Source organism: Prionailurus bengalensis, chromosome A3 (genome assembly GCF_016509475.1).
Source record: "Prionailurus bengalensis isolate Pbe53 chromosome A3, Fcat_Pben_1.1_paternal_pri, whole genome shotgun sequence".
Taxonomy (NCBI): Eukaryota; Metazoa; Chordata; class Mammalia; order Carnivora; family Felidae; genus Prionailurus; species Prionailurus bengalensis.
Genome location: NC_057354.1, coordinates 68,175,654 through 68,194,778, shown reverse-complemented (window position 1 = coordinate 68,194,778; position 19,125 = coordinate 68,175,654). Strand labels below are relative to the sequence as shown.

General features: G+C 41.7%; 1 protein-coding gene across 1 annotated transcript in view; it reads left to right on the top strand.

Moving 5' to 3' along the window:
• FSHR (follicle stimulating hormone receptor) overlaps positions 1-19,125 on the top strand; it is a 177,606-nt gene that overhangs the window by 152,717 nt on the left and 5,764 nt on the right. Inside the window, exons 7-9 of the mRNA XM_043603342.1 lie at positions 4,239-4,307; positions 4,416-4,490; positions 16,726-16,911. Of these exons, the coding sequence (XP_043459277.1) occupies positions 4,239-4,307; positions 4,416-4,490; positions 16,726-16,911 (330 nt within the window). The remainder of the gene's footprint in view (positions 1-4,238; positions 4,308-4,415; positions 4,491-16,725; positions 16,912-19,125) is intronic.

Genomic DNA, 19,125 nt, shown 5'->3' with positions numbered 1-19,125 from the left:
CACTGATGATATTCAGAATTTATGTACACATGTATTGGAATAAGTTGATGGGGTGTGGGAAATATGAGTGAAGGAGAGAGCAAAATATATGAATTAAAATATAAACAGAACTAAAAGCGTGCAAAATAAAAGCAACTATTCTAAGACTGAAGAAGGATTAATTTATTCTGACTGGCGTGTGATGTGAGGGTTGAAGGAACAGTTTAATGAGGGAAAGGTGGCTGAGAAAGGAAGTTGCGTCTAAGATAGGCTTTAACGATAAGTGGGATGTAGCCAGGCAAAGAGCAAACAGAAGAAACAGAATCATCAAGGATATGAAGATTAAAAAAAAAAAAAAAAAAGGGAATACGGGAGATAGAAGGAAAAGGGGAAAATAGCAAGCACCTTAGTAACATCAGCCTGGCGGGTTAGAGCACAAACAACAGTGAATGGACTGCCGTGCTACATATGGAAGGAGACTAGTGATAAAGGTCATCAGTTGCCCCTGCATATCTGTGCTTAAAACTTGCCTTGGGGCGCCTGGGTGGCTCAGTCGGTTAAGCGGCCGACTTCAGCTCAGGTCATGAGCTTGCGGTCCGTGAGTTCGAGCCCCGCGTCGGGCTCTGTGCTGACAGCTCGGAGCCTGGAGCCTGTTTCCGATTCTGTGTCTCCCTCTCTCTCTGACCCTCCCCTGTTCATGCTCTGTCTCTCTCTGTCTCAAAAATGAATAAACGTTAAAAAAAAAATTAAAAAAATAATAATAAAAAAATAAAACTTGCCTTAACACAGGTGTCATTTTTAAATCCAGTAATTCAAAGTCACTTAATATTATCATGTGGCAAATCTATTAACAGAATATTTTATAAAAATGTATCATTAAGTGGGAGTGTGCTGATATTTCCACTGTTTTCTACTTTGGCAAGCCATTATTTTTGTCCAGAACACAAGACAGAAGAGCATACTCTCCCAAAGAGGAGAGCTTTCTTGAGAGTCAATACTTCTCAGACATATCTCTAAAGGATAAATTCATTTTTGTGAGAACAAAATCTTTTCTTGACCTCAGATGGTCCTTACCCATAGATAATAGAATCAGAAAATTCATACTCAACATAGATTAACACTCCAGTTTTTCTTAATTTTGGTGCTACCTCTGGATGCAGGGCTACTTTCTCCCCCTATGAATATTCAGAAAAGGAAGCATGGCAAAATGGCATGGAGGACGGATAACATTTTCTATGCACTGGCATTTTTCAAAATACTGACACCCTGTTCTAAAAATACCTTTATTGTACATATACAACATACATATAAATATTACACACACACATTTTTTTCAAACAACCCAGTAATAAAGGATTATCAAATACTTGGCTAGTGACTCAGAGGAAAATGAGTGATTAAATGTCCACCATGTTGAGGCCTCTGAGCCCCTTCCCACCCCTACCCTGCAACCAGAGGGTCCGAATGAAAACACCTAGCCATGGCCAATTAGCAGAATGGCCTCAGATTTGGGGAAAAATTAAATGAGGCTACAGGTCTATCAGCTCCCACACATCCCAGCCATAGAAAAGGCTCACTCCATGTGCATTTCCTCTCTTCCTCAACCGGTTTCTATCTCTCTTGCCTACCCCAGGGAGCTTTAATAGGCCAGGTCACCCCCAGCACCTTCACTCTTCAGGCTGAGGGCAATTTCTGCTTCTGGAGCTCCTGAGCCTCTACCAAAGCTACCTATGTGTAAAAATTCGAGAAAACCATGATCCAGTTATTCATTAGTCAATACGGTGCCCAGATTGTCCTTGTCGTCATCATCATCAGGCTTTAAAACGGCCATTGTCTCTCTTAAGAGGCTAAGAGTTATACTTCCTAAGTGTCAGCTTCTCGTTGTTAGTGGCTGAGTGCTACCACCTCATGTAAATCCCCGGGCAGAGGTTCTGGGCATCACTTGGTTTTTGTGTAAAGATCCATTGTTGACATCAAAAAATTCTACCCTCTCCCCATATGATGGTATCCATTGATTAAGCAAAGTCCATAAATACAAAGGGTTACTTCAAATACAGTAATTCTTCTAAATTAGCCTCTATGATATGTAATCATAACAACATCTATTTGCAGGAAATATATGTACAGAAAATACTATCTTGTGTTCAGAAACATAGTTGGAGCCCATCTGGATTTACATACCCCTTGTGTTAGATGAAGGGTCAGCCAAACCTGGACCATAAATTAGTACAAGTTTTTAGAAGTGAACATTTTGATTGCAGGGAACATTACCATTGAAAGTAACTTAAGTAAAATGGTATCCTGCGAAAGAGAAGACAAGAGAAGACAAGACAGACAAAAGATAGGCAAGAGAAGACAGGCAAGAGAAGACAGGCAAGAGAAGACAGGCAAGAGAAGACAGGCAAGAGAAGACAGGCAAGAGAAGACAGGCAAGAGAAGACAGGCAAGAGAAGACAGGCAAGAGAAGACAGGCAAGAGAAGACAGGCAAGAGAAGACAGGCAAGAGAAGACAGGCAAGAGAAGACAGGCAAGAAAAGACAGGCAAGAAAAGACAGGCAAGAAAAGACAGGCAAGAAAAGACAGGCAAGAAAAGACAGGCAAGAAAAGACAGGCAAGAAAAGACAGGCAAGAAAGAAAGAGAAAGAGAAAAAGAGAGAAAGAGAGAAAGGGAGGGAGGGGGAGAGGGGGTGAGAGAAAGGGGGAGGGAGAGAGATGGGGAGGGGGAGAGGTGGGGAGGGGGGAGAGAGAGAGAGAGAAAGGGAGAGAGAGAGAGAAAGCAAGAAATCCACTCTTTTCAATAGACCGCTATTACAAAAAAATTTTTACTCTGTTGTTACATTTTAAATTTAGTGGAAACATTTGTGACATTGCTTTATAAGTGCCTGTATAAAGCATCTATGTAATATCCTCCATTTTGCCTCTTGGCCCACAAAACCTAAAATGTACTGCCTGGCCCTTTACAGAAGAAGTTCGCTAATCTCCTGTGTTTGATCCAAAATCCCAGGGACCTACATCCCACAGGTTAGGGGCAGCTGCTCCAGCAATTCACTACCTGGGAACAGGTTGGCAAAGCAGTCAGGAGGCTGGAGAGCTGGGGTGTAGGTAGGTAGTGGCAAGGTTAGTGGGGTGTGGGGGTATATAGCCACTTCTTGGCCATCAGAACTCACCAATTGGTGCTTATGTTTTAAGATTTATCTGGTTCCTGTCTAGATTTTTTTTTTTTTTTTTAGGTATACTGGTTGTCAGGAAAAAGGAAAAAAACATGCTGTTGCTGTCCTGTGATTTTAAGTGTTTCTAGTTACCCATTGCAGGCCAGGAAATAGAGTCCTGAACATGTAGGAGCCTCTCTGGCTCGGTTTTTCAAACACTGTAAACCCACTGAGCCTGACAGGAAAAAGAACCTGACAGCAAATCAAGAGCAGGCAGTCAAAGGCTCCTCAGGCTAAGCTCTCCCAACCTCGATTTTGTTTTGTTTTCAGATCCATCCAGGAGCACAGCAGTGCTGTGTTGTCAGCCCAAGGTGTCCTTGGGCTCCCCTATCCAGACAGATCTGCTCACCGTCCTCTGCACACTCAGGATGACTGTTCCACATCCAGCCCCCATAAACCTCAAAGCCCCCTCCTGCTCCCACTCACAGTACTGTGCCCTGCCGCAGCCCAGTCTCTGTAATTGATTTCTCTTCCTTTCTGGCTTAACCCAGAGCCACCTCCACAAGCCTTCAATAACCAGGTCCCTATGGGTCACAGGAGATGTTCAGGTTGTCTGACAGCTTAATTAGATCACTTTTTGATGACAGCCAGGCCTGCTGTTATGGATGAGCATGGGTGAGAGATATAAGATCTTAGAGAAAGGGGATACAAAATGTTCCTTGTCTTATAAACACTTGTCCAATAATGGTATGATTTCAGTTCTGCAGGATGGCAGAGATCTTTGTCTTATCCCCCCATGGCATGGTCTCTGCCCACTAATAATGTGTGCAAAGACCTTACAGGATCCAGGTGCTAGGCCTAAGTGTGCCTTTTCAACATTTTTTTTCTGAATAAGTAATACATGCTAATTATACAAATTTCAAACATCACATAGGTTATATAGTGATAAATCAGCCTCCCTCCCACTCCTGTCCCTGAGCTTTAAGGGTGGCATTTTATTTATGCCAATAACCTGCAATGTCTGACCTTGCCCCAGTGCTTCCAATTATGAAACCCCCTGTATTGTTTGCATCTAACATTATTGGTTTTTTAATGGGCCTTTTATTTCAGATGGCTGAATAAGAATGGCATTCAAGAAATACACAACTGTGCATTCAATGGAACCCAACTAGATGAGCTGTAAGTAGCCCTGACTATCCTTCCAGGCCATTTAGAGGGAAATGGCTCTTACAACAGTGATATTTATGTGGCTTCGTGTTTCCCTTCTTTCCTCATCTCCATCCCCAGGAATCTAAGTGATAACATTAATTTGGAAGAATTGCCTAATGATGTTTTCCAGGGAGCCTCTGGACCAGTCATTCTGTAAGTAGCTTCTCCTGTTTCCATGTGCTACATATCAACATGTATAACTTAGAAGTCAACTTTCTCCAATTCAGAGAAGCTTCCCATACAGAGCTGGCAATTTTTATTTGTGTTATCTACAAAGACTTACAGGGACAATTTAAGCTGATCCACATAACAGCAACAATAACAACAAATATTTAATGAGCCCTTACCAAGCCGCAGTGTTTTAAAAGCTTAAGATGCATTTTCAAATTTAATCCTTATAAAACCTCTGCAGGAGGAGCTATTGTTCCCATTTTAGAGAAGGAAAAACTGACTTCCCTGGAGGGGTTAACTAACTCACCCAAAGCCATTGAAACTTTGGAGCATGCATTTAACATCAAACTGGTCTGACTCATAGCATAGACTCTTAACGACTCTGCTATACATTCCTTCCATGAAAGGGAAAGCACAGTTCTCTTTCCTCACCTTCAATGTCTAGGAGTTTCCTCCCCTGAGAGATCCCCACACACCACTTATTTTTGGATCCTCTTTGCCTTAAATCAGACCTCTTGGGACTCATCCAGTACCTCACAGCCCAGCATGAGGACCCCTCCTCCTGGTGTTGCTTCCTCATCTCAATCTCTCCATGAGGGACTGCCCATATGCTCATCGGCCCCTGCCCCTCCACTGGGGTCATGCTAACTGCCACCTCTTCCCTGACAACCTCAGTCAACAGTGAATTCTTCCTCCTGTGACTTTGACAGCCTTTATGGCTGCAGGGACCCCAATCTCCAAGAGCTTTTTAAAAACGTGTTTTCCTGGGCTCTAAGCAAGACCTACTCCATCTACTGATAAATGTACTGTAGGAAGGAAGGAACCCAGAAGGAAGAAGTCATATGCAAGAAAAAAATAGTGAGCAAAGAAATAAGCAAACATATAAAAAACTCAAGTTTTACTAGGTGATCCTTCTGTGGCCTGCCTAAGGTAAATTTAGGCATTTGAGAGCCACTAGCCTGAACCTCTTGACAGTCAATATCAGTTCCCATGTGTGTGTTTATCTACCTCCCTCCCATCTATCATCACTTTAATTTTCACCCAAAAGCTTATATTCTCTTTCAGGCTGGAATATAGTGTCTCTCTAGCACTAGCCCGTATGGTAGAGCAGAAACTCCAGAGGGTGATTATTCATGGCAGAGCATGTGTTTGACCCATATATAGGACTCTATTCAAAAAAAGTTCAATGATTATTTCAGTATGGCTGGCTTGAGATGGGGCAGTATACGCAAAAGAAGAAAGTATCGGCGTGATGAAAGCAGAGAGGCCAGAGAAGACTACTTTGATTTAAAACCATTCCTTCATCTCTCTAAGCCTTGGTTTCCTCACAGAAAGTTCTTCGTCATAGAAAGCTTAGATTCTCAAAAGAGAATCAGACCATAATATACATCGTAATATGACAGGTCATGATGTGTGTTATGAAGTACCAAGTAGTTCATGGGCATGACAAATAGGGAATGCCAGGCATACCATCCGTGTGCTTTAATATACCACATACTTAAAACTTGTAATGTTTACTGTTTCCTCATCTTCAAGTACTTGGGAGACCAACAGACTTATAGAAAGTGCTGTTGATATCTTTGACCACCACCAGAGAAGTCTGGCAATTTCACTTACCTAAAAGTCTTAAGGGTTTTGAATGTTCCTAAACACACACCTCTGTCATGGCAGCATGTGTCTGTGATGGTACAGGTTTCCATATGTTGTTTGCACTGAGTATACTATTAAATCATAGCACCTTAACCACTCTGCTGACAACATTCAAGTTGGGCTGGATCCTCAGTGAGCTCAATATCCAGGAAACCAGAACCAGAAGTTGAAAGAGACCCATGAAACATCACACTGCTATTGTAATTGGCAGAGTTTAGACCAGAAACTAGGTCTTCTGCCTCACAGTCCATGTATTCCCACCATATCATGTTGTCTAAAGCACATAAGTATGTCTAATCAAACATCTGAAAGTTATACAATAGGCTGTGAACTAAAATAGAAGAGGAATAACTGTAAGCACTAGACTCCCAGCCTAAGAACACCAGTAAATGATAAATGCAAATAGCACAGAAGAGCATCTCCTACAGGTGCATAAGCAAGTCCCAGGCTGAGGCACTGTGCCATGTGTCTCATCCAAGTGTTTAATGGAGAACACAGACATGAATCCCCCAGCCAGCCCTCCCACAAATGCCAGCAGGAAGAGGGATGTCACCATCACAGGCAGCTCCAGAGTCCTCAAGTTACAAGTGCATATTTCAATGCTTTTACCACAGGAACCTATCTGGCCAGAATAAAGTGGATAACATTTATAGAAAATCCAAAGGAATTATGAAGCATTTGCCATGACTTAAAAGGGTTGAGAGTGATAATACATTCCCACATCTTTCACCCCAATGCATGAGGATATATGTGCAAGATGATGGCTGAAAGCCCAGCCTATAATTGCTAGTCTCCTTCTTCTCCCCTTAGGGGCAAGAGGATTGATCACCTAAACATCAAGCCTCCTTTCTGGGGTTTTCACGTTTGTCTGCAGATGTCTTTCCAGCCTCTGCTTGCTGAACTAGGATTCTATGGCCTAGTCCATCTCTTAATCTACTAACTCATAGGCCAACCCCTGCCAAACCCTGGCCTGAGAGTTGCTTGTTTAGGCGTGTGCCCCAAACTAGCCCACCTCAGGTGCTGTGAGTTAATGAACAGGAGGAGTACAGACGGTGCAGATCACTCAGTGCTCAGTAGATGCTCAGGCTACGGCTCTATGTCTTGGATCCAATTCCCATTCCCCCCACATAAGACTGTGATATGGATGTTTGCATGCAGGAGGTTTACTGAGGAGTGCTATTACTTTATGAGGGAAGGACTTGCTGAGAACACAATCAGGCTAAGAGGGAAGTTGAACTGCAATGCATTTGCAACAGAAGCCTCAGTTCCCCATGGGGAACTGTGGAATTAAGACGGCCCTTCAAAGTTTGAATTAAGGCAAGGGGCCAGCCCTCTTCATCAACAATCAGGCTGTACCTGGAGAGGAGCCAAATCTTGGCTAAGTGTGAAGAAGGCAATTGCAGAGTAGAGCTCAGCTATAAGCACCTCGGGTGTAAGTGGTTCTGTGTGTGATCATGCATCACAATCACCAGGCATGATTGTAAAACCCTAGACTGCTGATTCCCACCCCCAGAGTTTGATTCATCAGGTCAGGAGTTGGCCTAAGAACCTGCATGTCTAATAACCTGCCAGGTGAAGTTGATGTTGCTGGTCTGGAGAGCACATCAAAAATCACTGCACTAGAACCAGTGCTGGGAATTGGGAAACTTCTTCCTGTCTCTGGGATGTCTCCTCCACAAGCAAACTGCGGTCAGTCTTCCTCCCCAACAGACTCAGTTTTTTGTCCTCACAGTAGATACGTGCAAAGGATTCCAAGAGAGCCAAGGGAAGGGTCCCCAAACCAATGATAACTCCTTTATTGAAGGCAAAAATTTTCAGCTGAGTGAAAACAGGGAACCTCTGAACACCTGAGGGTACAAGGGTGCGCTGTTCCATGCAAATAGAAATAGATGTGGAAAAAGCCAGGGGCACACAGACAAGCTCCACTGAGTTTCAGAGGAGCAGCCTAGCACCTTGATTTCCCCCTCTGGTGTCTTGACCATCTGAGTTTTCACCTGATATTCTGAACTCAAGTTTTGTGTGTGGAGTGAGTGAGTGAGTGAGTGAGTGAGTGAGTGAGTGAGTGTGTGTGTGTGTGTGTGTGTGTTAAGCAATCAAGCAATTGCTGTTTCCTTGGGTAACTGTTTCCTGTGGGGAAAATTTAATGCATTGCCTTTGTAGGCTGGAGCCAGTACAATCATATTCTGATGGTTTATCAAATTGATTTGGCTATAGCTCAGATTCATTTGATAGTTCAGATTCAAACACTGAGTTATTTGTATAAGAACGATTCTCTTCCATTACCAGTGTACCCACAGTCCTATAGATAGTAAATTGCCTTTTTATTCCGCCTGGGATCATGAAAGAGAGGTCTTCTAGCCATCTGTCAGTGTAGTATACACCAGAAATGTGCTCTCACTTATGGAAATGATTGACCTGTAATAACATCTTTGCTGGGAAAAATAGAAATTGTTCAAATCAAATTTGTGGCACTGGCTATAACACACTTTATTAAATGGGGCACAGAGTGCAATTTAACTCCTGCCTCTCCTGACTCAGCACCTTATTACTGACAGCTGTCTCCCTTTTTGCTTTGTGTCTCAAAATCAGGAATCCTAACAATGTTGAAACAATTTAGGTTTACTAAATCTCTTCAGTGCCAGCCATCATCCCCTTATGTCTCCTGTTAGTACTTTTCAGGATTTAAATTCTCAGAAACAGTCCCTGCCAAATATAGTATGTTCTGAAATGTTAACCAAAGTGACATCTTAAAAAAAGAAAGACTGCAGTCATTAGACCAGTCTGAAAGACAATGATTAAAAACACAAGCCCACAACTAGCCATGCCCCCGCCTTGTCCAGCTCACCAGCCCCAGGAACAACGTCAGTAATAAACCTTCTCAGCTATTCACTGAGTATATTGGGTCATACATGTCCTACATTTTGTAGATGTTGATTGAGCACCTACTGTGTATCTGGTACTATGCTAGGTGTAAGGGATAGAGAAATTTAAAAATAAACAGTGCCTGCCCTTAACTATCTCATTCTGGTCAAGGAAGATATGTTACTGCCCAGAACAATATGCTCTACAGAAATTTTCCTCAGGAGGCTATGCTAATAGAGCAGAATAAGTCTTTGTCATGTGATACAGTGACTTTAACAGATGAAGTGGTGGTGTGTGGCAAAGAGAGCACTCATGCCTGAATTTCTGCAATGGCCACTTCATCCCTTCCCTCCCTTCAATCCTTTCTCCTTCCAGTTCACCTAACAAGTATTTATAAGCACTTGCTATGTTCCAGGTTCAAGGTTCTCAAGACTAATCCTACAAAACTACAGCTTTCAGTAAGCCATTATTTTGCTCATTATAAATTCTAGACTCTTCCACCTGGCTTTCAAGGCTCAGAGATCTAATTCCATCCCTTTACTCCTCACAATATGGTTACCCAGAATCACCATTCTGAAAACCCCTCACTTGCCATGCTTTGTGTTCTCTCTAAGCCCACCTTTGGCCAATAGTCGTAATAATCCACTTCCATGAAGATGTGAGTAACTGATAATGTCTTATTGTGTTACCCCACCCCCATCCCTGTATATTCGCATCTTAAGCATGGAAAATGTTTTTACAAAGAAATTGAAATCTAACAATAGATTTCCAATCCACACACAAAGATTGTAGCCAGGAAAAAGATAAAGTTTTAAGGGAACACAGAGCAAAAGTGGAAATACTAGTAGTAAAGTCTCAAACCACACTCAACACTATCCACTTATCTTTGTTCCTGCTGATCTAAATTTCTATGGATTTTTAATCCATGAAGATATCAGAAACATTTTTCTGTCAGTCCAAAATTTGAAAGTCTTGACAGGTCCCATGTTTATTCACTGCAGCAAGTATCCAGCAAGCTTTAAGTAAATACTTCTATAAAGACTTTTATTTCCCTTATCACCCAGGAACCACTTTCCTGAAGACTGGCCTTACTGAACTATAAGTGACTCTACATTCGTCTCTTACCAACCACTCTCTCCTTTCAACATCCACCAGAAGATCCAGATCCCAGGTTTCTGACAAGATGTTTTAGCCTCATAGCAGCAAAGCCACCTAGCACTTATGACAACAGATCACATATTCCGTAGCTGTAATAAGGAGCTGGCTCCAGAGAACTGAGCAGGCAGAAAGGCACCAAAACTTCCCAACCAGGCTTCCCAGTCTAACACCTAGGTAATGGACTGCAGTCATGTCAATCCACCCAATATATACATGGTTCTGCTGCTTCTCTCATACACATCTATTTATCTATCATACACATCTATATGCACAAGGTCGCTCCCTTCCTTGGTGTCTTTGATACTTTCAGTCACCGCTTTGCTGAGCAACCTTGAAATCCAGATTTCCTCTCTCAGTCTGCCCCCACAGCCTTCTTCCTTTATTGTTTTTAAATATTTCTTTGTTTAGGGGAGAGCACAAGCAACAGAGGAACAGAGAGAGGGGACAGAGGATCTGAAGCAAGTTCTGTGCTGACAGGCTGATAGCAGCAAGCCCAATGTGGGGCTTGAACTCAGGAATCGTGAGATCATGACCTGAGCCAAAGTCAGATGCTCAACCAACTGAGCCACCCAGGTGCCCCAACAGCCTTCTCCTTTTAGAATGACTGTCCTGTAAGACTTGCTCCACTCTCTCATTTGTATTATGATACTAATAATGAAACATCTCTGCTAATCAGATAACTATCTTCTGAATAGATTGAGAGCCCAGTACTGTGCTAGATACAGTGCATAACCCATAAGTAGCTTAATAATCCTGGCTCTCAGAGCATTTGAAATCTGAGCAGACAAAACAAACATACATGAACATATTTTTCATGCTATCATTTCATGGTATGAAATATCATTTCACATTGTTTGAAATGATAGAAGGGATAACACAAGGTGGGAGATTCTTTGAAACTGCTGGAAGTCAGGGGACAACACAGTTGGCTGGGGTGACCTGGCTCTTCCTTTTCCGTATTCTTATTCAGTGTCACTTCCCAGTGGATCTTCAAACAAATCAACAATTTTCTGGGTGCTTAGTACATGAAAGTCACTGGTGAGAATGCAAGGAGCCCTCTGCCATGAAGCAGAGAGAAAATCCAAGTACAAAGAGCTAGGATATAGGGGCTCCTGGGTGGCTCAGTTGGTTAAGCTTCTGACTTCAGCTCAGGTCATGATCTCACAGTTTATGGTTAGAGCCCTGCATGGGGCTCTGTGCTGACGGCTCAGAGCCTGGAGCCTGCTTCATATTCTATGTCTCCCTCTCTCTGCCCCTCCCCTACTTGCACTCTGTCTCTCAAAAATAAACATAAAAGAAATATTTTTTATAGCTAGCATATAAAATAAAAGCTAGTAAGTGGTGAGAAAGGCCTAAGATCCATGGGATATAATACTATTGCACTCTTAATGGCTTTCGAGGAAAAATATCTCTACAACTGTTAAAAATTATGGAGATGACAGAATTACAGAGACTTCTGTGGGAGTCTATTTGGGATCCCTATTATGGCATAGAAACTATTCTGAAACTTACCGACTCAAAATAATCATCCCATCTTGTTCATAATCTAGTGTTTCAGAGAAGTGGGTAGCTTATCTCTGATCCAAGTGATATCAAGTCAGGTAGTAAGGCTGGGGGATCTATTTCCAAGTAGTCCCCTTCACTCACATGCCTTGTGCATTCGTCCTCCTTCCTATTGCTCTCTCTCTCTCTCTACACACACACACACACACACACACACACACACACGCACACATACAGATAGCATTTCATCTCATTCTCTGGGATCTCTACACATAGCTTAGACTTTTCCCAGCACAGCAGTCTCAGGGTATTTAGAGTTCTTTCATGGCATCTTAGGGCTCTCTAAGAGCAATATAGAAGCTGTCAGTACTCTTAAAGGCAAGGTCTAGAACTGGTAAAGCAACACTTTCATCATATGCTATTACAATCCAAAGATATTTCAGGTCTGAATTCAAGGGAAGAGCAAATAGACCCTGTATGGAAAGAATGTAAAGAATTTATAGCCATCTTTAATCTACCCCAGTGTATAAGAGGAGGGCATTCCATGGAATCTAATAATTTGGGTTTTTTTTTTTGGTTTGTTTTAGAAATCTTCATTTAATGTGATATTTTTTTATATTCTGAACTCAACGGAGGTGCATATCTAAGAAAAAAGTTTTGTTTTATATTTATTGCTTTTAAAAATATGAAAAAATGTTCATGGCAGGTAGTGATTGCCCTGGCTTAAATTGTTCCTGAAGGACTTTTTATACTTTCGTCTCATTCCTTGAATGGAGCCTTGAATTATTTTAGACAAAATGAAGTTTTTGCTTTCTTCTACATTTGAGCAGGGAGGAAAAAGCCAGATGAAACAAGAACATGAACTCAGAGACCAGAGTGAGTGTCAATAGCAGAACTGGTCAGTGGAACAATTGTGTTGAAAACAGAAACTAAAGAGATTTTCTAGGGCAGAGAAAAATACTGACCAATAGGACAGTATTCTGGACCAATAGGAAATATAAGTGGAGAGCAGGCCAGGACAGCTGGATCATCTAGCAGTGGAATGTGAAGACTTAGCACAGGGATGAAGGTTTATGGGTCAGGCTCTTATCTCCAGGGACCCCAGTTCTCAAGAATCAAAATACTTAGGAGATAATTTAGAGAAGACACCTTGGAATGCCAGAACTTTTACCTTATGGTGATAGTAATGAATGTTGTGAGAAATAGTTAAATCCCAGGTATGTGTGGAAAATAAAGCCAAGATATTCTGTTGAGGGTTTGCATATGGAATGTGAGAGATAGAGGCACCAAGCATGACTTACAAGTTTTTCCAACTGGAAAGGCCGTAAGTGGAACAGGTTTGAGGGGGACAATCAGGAGCTCAGTTTTAATATCCAAAGTTTGGCCTTCCCATTAGATATCCATCCAAGAAGAGATTTTAAGGAAGCAGCTGAACATAAGAGTCTGCAGTTCAGGAGAGCGGAGTAATCTAGAGATAAATATAGGGGATCAGTCAACATATAAATGGTGTTTAAGCTGTAAGACTAGATGACTAGACCCAAGGTTAAGTGAAAATAGAGAAAAGAAGTCTAGGCTCTGAGCCCATGGGTACTCCAACAGTTGGAGGTCAAGGAGCAATTAGCAAAGAAGCACCCAAAGCTTTAGGAGACAATTATTACTAGATATAAAGCAAGTCACCAGGAAGATCTAAAAAGTTTCAATTTCCATGTACCTGAAGTATTTTCATAAATATATAAGGCAAAAACTGACAAAACTAAAAGTAGCAGTATACAAATCCAAAATCATAGTTGGAGATTTTAATGTACTTCTCTCAGTAATGATAGAACAAGTAGGCAAAAAATCAGGAAGCATATAGAAGAATTTGAGTAACAGATACCAAGTTTATCCAATTTGTCAATACTAACAAGGAGGGGACTAAGTGAAATACACATCAGTATTACATATATGTAATCATTAGCTCTCAAATGTAAATTTGCCTAAATATCAAGCAGAGTATAAGTAGTCCAAATATTAGCATTGGTAGGTAACCACTACTAAAGCTAGGACTTGAGCAAATGAGTAGAAGCTGGATCCTCAGAAGATCTAATGACACATGGAATCATACACTTAACTTTTACCCTTCATCTTACCCTCTAATTTCCCACCAGTTTCATTTGCTAAACCCAAATGAAAGCTGACTGACAAGGTATCTGGGAAATGGAACCTGCAGAGGCCATCCATCCTGCAATACAGAGTAGAGCATAAAGAAGGGCACAGAATGGATGGGAGAGAAACCAGACAAATGACCCACATATCACATCCATGCTTTGTACTTCATCAAAGTACAATGGGGAGTCATCAAAGAGTTTTAAGAAGGAAGCCATAATCTGGGTGATTTTTTTAATGCCAATCTGCAGTGTAAGGATTGCATTGGGGACAGAGAGATGGTTGTGATGGTTAATTTTATTTGTCAACTTGACTGGGCTGTGGGATGCCCAGATAAGTGGTAAAACATTTATGGGTCTACCCATGAAACTGTTTCCAGAAGAAATTAGCATTTGAATCAGTAGACTGAGTAAGGAAGATCACCCCCCTCTATGTAGGTGGGCATCATTCCATCAGTTAGGGCCCAAAAGGAACAAAAAGGCAGAGAAAAGGCAAATTTGCTTGCTTTCTTCTTGAGCTGGAACATCTATATTCTCCTAGCCTCAGACATTGGAGGTCCTGGTTCTTGGGCCTCCAGATTCTGGAACTTAGACCAGTGGCCTTCCTGGTCCCCAGGCCTTTGGACTTGGATTCAACTATACCTCCAGCTTTCCTAATTCTCCAGCTTACAGATAGCATAGCACAGGATTTCCCAGCCTTCATAATCTCATGAGGCAATTCCCATAATAAATTTCTTCCTATTTATCTCTTTATATCCTATACTAGTTCTATTACTCTGGAGAACCCTTGTGAATGCCATGGTCACAAGCACAACAGTTATGAGGCTACTGTCTTTGTCTAGGCCAAAACTACAGAAACTAAAGTGGTACCAGAGGAATAGATGGATTTCAAACAGATATAAAGTCAGGCCTCAGATGACGAAACCCAATGTCCAAGTGAGGAAGAGGTGGGAGTCAAGGACAACTTCCAGTTTCCATCTTGAGCAACAGAGGAAAATGGAGGAGTCATTTGCTGAGAAGGGAAAAACAAAAGGAGGAACATATTTAAATGGAAGGTGGTAAATTCGGTTTTAATACTTGAAAGTCATCAACATAGTGGGGTATGATGGACAACTGATTATCTGGACCTGGGTTCAGAAGTAGGATCTGAGCTGGAACATACATTCAGAAACCATCAGCATATCTCCAGTATCTGAAACCAAAGAAGTGGGTAATATCTGAGAAGGTTATATACTGTCAGAAAGGTACCAAAGTTTGGAGAAACTCCAATATTTAAAGAAAAGATATAAGAGAAAGAATAACAAAATCCAGAGTCAAAGAAGATGTCAGAAAAAATTGAAGAGAATGTGATGCCACGAAAAAGTCTCAGGAACAATGTTTTACACATGAAATATAATTGAGAAATCAAGAAGGTTAGAATGAAACTGTGGCCTTGGAAAGTATTGTTTCTCTAGGGTTTGGGTAGAAACCATGTTGCATTGTAAGGAAAAAGTGACATCTGTTATTAAAAACTGTTTTAAGTTTGATTGGGAAAAGGAGATGACAAATAGGGAAGAAATTAGAGGTGGGTTTCAGTGGACAACAGGAAGCATACAGAATTTGGCAAAGGAAATGAATGACATAATGAAAACAAGGTTTTGAGAATGTCATTTTCACCAGACTTTGAGAACACATGGGGTAGCAAATGCATTTTCATACCCCCAAGTTTATTGTTCTGAGTGCCCACTACTTTTACTTACAGGAAATGCAGACATTAGAAGTTTCTCCTTTCCCACATATATCCAAGATCCCCAAGGGTGCTGAGACCTTATTATCACGTGCTACTGCCCGCATCAGAATCACTCCTTCATGGCCAACCTGCTGGCTCCAACAGGTCTAAGCTGGTACCATTTAGAGCCCCATGCTGCCACTAGCTGGTCTTGGTTGTTGTGAGAGTTGCAGCTGCCAACCATGCTGCCAGAAAGGCACCCAATGTCACTGGTATGGCTACCAGAAGTCCTCCAGGGACACAAACTTGATTAAAATGCGCATTTCTGGGGACTTCCATGTATACCTCTGCTAATTTTCCCAAGCAGAGACTCCTACAAGGCAAAAAACTGTATGAGAGAGACCGAGACAGACCGAGACAGACCGAGACAGACCGAGAGATGTTTACTAAAAATATCTGCATTAAGTGCTGTTTATTGGCCAGGAAGTTTCCTGTGTACTTTAACTCATTTAAGTGTCCCAACAACCCTTTGAGGCAGCTGTGATTATTACCATTCCTATTTTATGGCTGAGGAAACAGAAATGGAGAAGTGACATTACTTTATCAAGATCACAAATCTAATAGGTAGAGGAACAGGGGACATACACAGGCTAGTCTGGCTATACTCATAATCACCACTCTCTATTGCCATTTCAACTTTGTGCTGAGGGTGCCTCTACTGCCCACCAGACTCCTCTTACCCTTATGGTGTTTCTTCTCACACTTTTCTGAAATTTGGCCACAGATTCCACCCTCACTCATCTCAAGTATTTTTTGTAGCTAGTTTTATAGTGGGGAGGAAATGGCTTCCATTTCTTCAACTGATGTAAATTAGTGGATATCTATTCCACACAGACTATAGAAGGGGAGATGGCTATAGTTAAGCCCCAGATCGGGCATGATGTGTGTATAACCAGTGATCAGAGAAACCTGTTATCTAAGTCCTCCTACTGCAAACCCAAGGGCCAGGGCTCTAGGGGACCACATGTCCTAGTAGCTATATATTGATCTGACTGAGATGTGTTGGATCAATTGGCATCACCCTCCTCATTCATGTAAGAATATCACTACTATATCCGCAATTTTGCCTGCTAACCAAGCAGAAAATTTTAGGTCCATAATAATCAGGTTTATTTACATTTTCTCCTTATAGAGACATTTCAAGAACCAGGATCCATTCCCTGCCTAGCTATGGCTTAGAAAATCTTAAGAAGCTTCGGGCCAAGTCAACATACAACTTGAAAAAGCTTCCCAGTCTGGATAAGTTTGTCGCACTCATGGAGGCCAGCCTCACCTACCCTAGCCACTGCTGTGCCTTTGCAAACTGGAGACGGCCAATGTGAGTCTTCCCATGTCCATCCCTTGAGCCCCACTTGGGAATTTCTACAACGCAGAACTTGGTCCATAACTTCCACGTATCTGCAGCATGAAGAGAATCCACTTGTAGACAGACCTCGCTGATGAAAGACCTTAGGCATATTCTAGATTGCAGCTTCAGTATTGTGAAGGGTTTCTCATTTTCTTGAAAATGGGCTCACAAGAGAGGGCTACCCACATGGTAGATGACCTTCCAAATATTAAATGAAGTAACATGAAAAACACCAAGCATAATGCCTGACTCATAGCTGATGTTTAATGAACATTTGTCCCCCTTTTCCTTGGTACCAATATGGATTTGTCCTTCAAGTCTCCAACTCTGCACCCTATAAATGTCCCAGGGACCATCAAAATCAACTTTGGATGGGAGAAGCGTAAATGCCATTCAAGTGACTGATGCACCCATCCACAATATATCCTAACCACTCAAGGCTCCCTAATCCATCTTTGGATCTTAGCACATCATAGGCAGGACAAAGATTGAGACATCTGTTCACTTTGGCTTTCAAGGTTGGTCAGATTTGAGAAAGCACAGAAAAGCAGGTAATGTGAACAGGACAAAAACCAGGAGGTAACTGGTTAAAAAGATGAATGAATCATAGAGAGGCTCTGGTAAGAGTGGAGGGGCAATATTTTTGAGATTGCACAAAAATGCCCCAGGCATTTAAAGACTCAATTGCAGATAGAATGTACTGGATATCAGGAGTTCTCAAAGCCCTCCACCTACCCTGAGCTCACTGACACAATCAACATACAGTTACACTCAGATGGTGCCTTATCACACTCTTGTGTAGTACCCCAGCACTAATACAGCTTCCCTGTGTTGTCATTTCACTGTATAGTATAATCCCCTCTATTGTTCAACCTTTAAGACATACTCATCTGCCCATGTAGACATAGCCCCTGCTCAAAAGCAAGATAAAACAAAAATGAAACAGATAGTATATACCCTAAATTGTTTTCAAAGTAACTAGGAGTCCACACTCACACCCATTTGAAGGATTTGCAGAAAAGAGGCTATTTTCAGAAATAGCATGCATCACTGAAAAACTATCCAGAATTGGACACTCCTCACACATTAGCTCCAGGGCCAGGGAATTTCTTCCTAAGGACTAGAATCAGGATGCATTGGGGTTGGGCTGAAGTACACAAGGTTTGAGCTTTTATATTCCAGATAAGAGTTATTCCAGCGGGGATGAGAAAGATACCAATTTACTGGCAAAACCCTGGAACTGAATACCCTTCAGGAAAAAAATCTCCGAAGCAGTCAAGATCACTATAAGAGCTGCATGTGATATGCTGCCTGGCCCAGTGTTAGGAGTATGCTCATACTCCTCTGGTCTTGCCACCCCCTGGTAGCATAGACGCAGCCTCAGGGTTCCCAACCAGAAATCTTCAAGTCTGTCTCACATTGTCCCATGACCTTTCCTGATTGCCCCCAGATTACCTGGCTGTCACCCTTTCTAGGTCCCTATTGTAATTGACCATCAGGGCCTGTCTGGTACAGCAAAAGAGGAACGCCCCTCTCCTAGGAAGAGATGCCAAAACAGAGTAACAAATATTGCAGTGGGCCTTTAGCCCTTATATTTAACAAACTCATGCCCACAAACACAAAATAAAATAGTTATATATTCATGAGATAATTGCAGGGTTTTTTTTTTTTTTAATGGTGTCATTTCATCCTATACCATAGGTGTGGTTTAGTAATGAGATTCAAATTTAAAGTTGTACAATACAATTGTTCTTACAATCCACATTTAGAAACAATGCCCAAGATGTAAGCATTAAGCCCTTGTGACTGTGAGGTTTTGGCCAAGGACCCTCTCACAGAAAGACTTGGTTAACCACACCCCTCATCTGTCCTTGAACCATTTATCTCTTTGTCATAGTTCAACACTTAGCTTCCAAAGTTATTTTGCTCATTTTGTGATTTCAGTTTTAGGGTTTCTCTTCACAACTAGATTTTAAATTGATTCACTGTGGCATATACATCTAAATACCCACACAGGGCCTGGGCCCCAACATGAACTAAGTAACCACCATCATCTGTCTTGGTATTGCTCTTATTTGCTAAGGTCTCATTGCTGGGTCCCATTAAACTTTGTACCTTTATCTCCTATAATTCTTACAAAGGCAATAGTATTTTTATTCCCTCCTCACAGAGGCAGAACCTGAG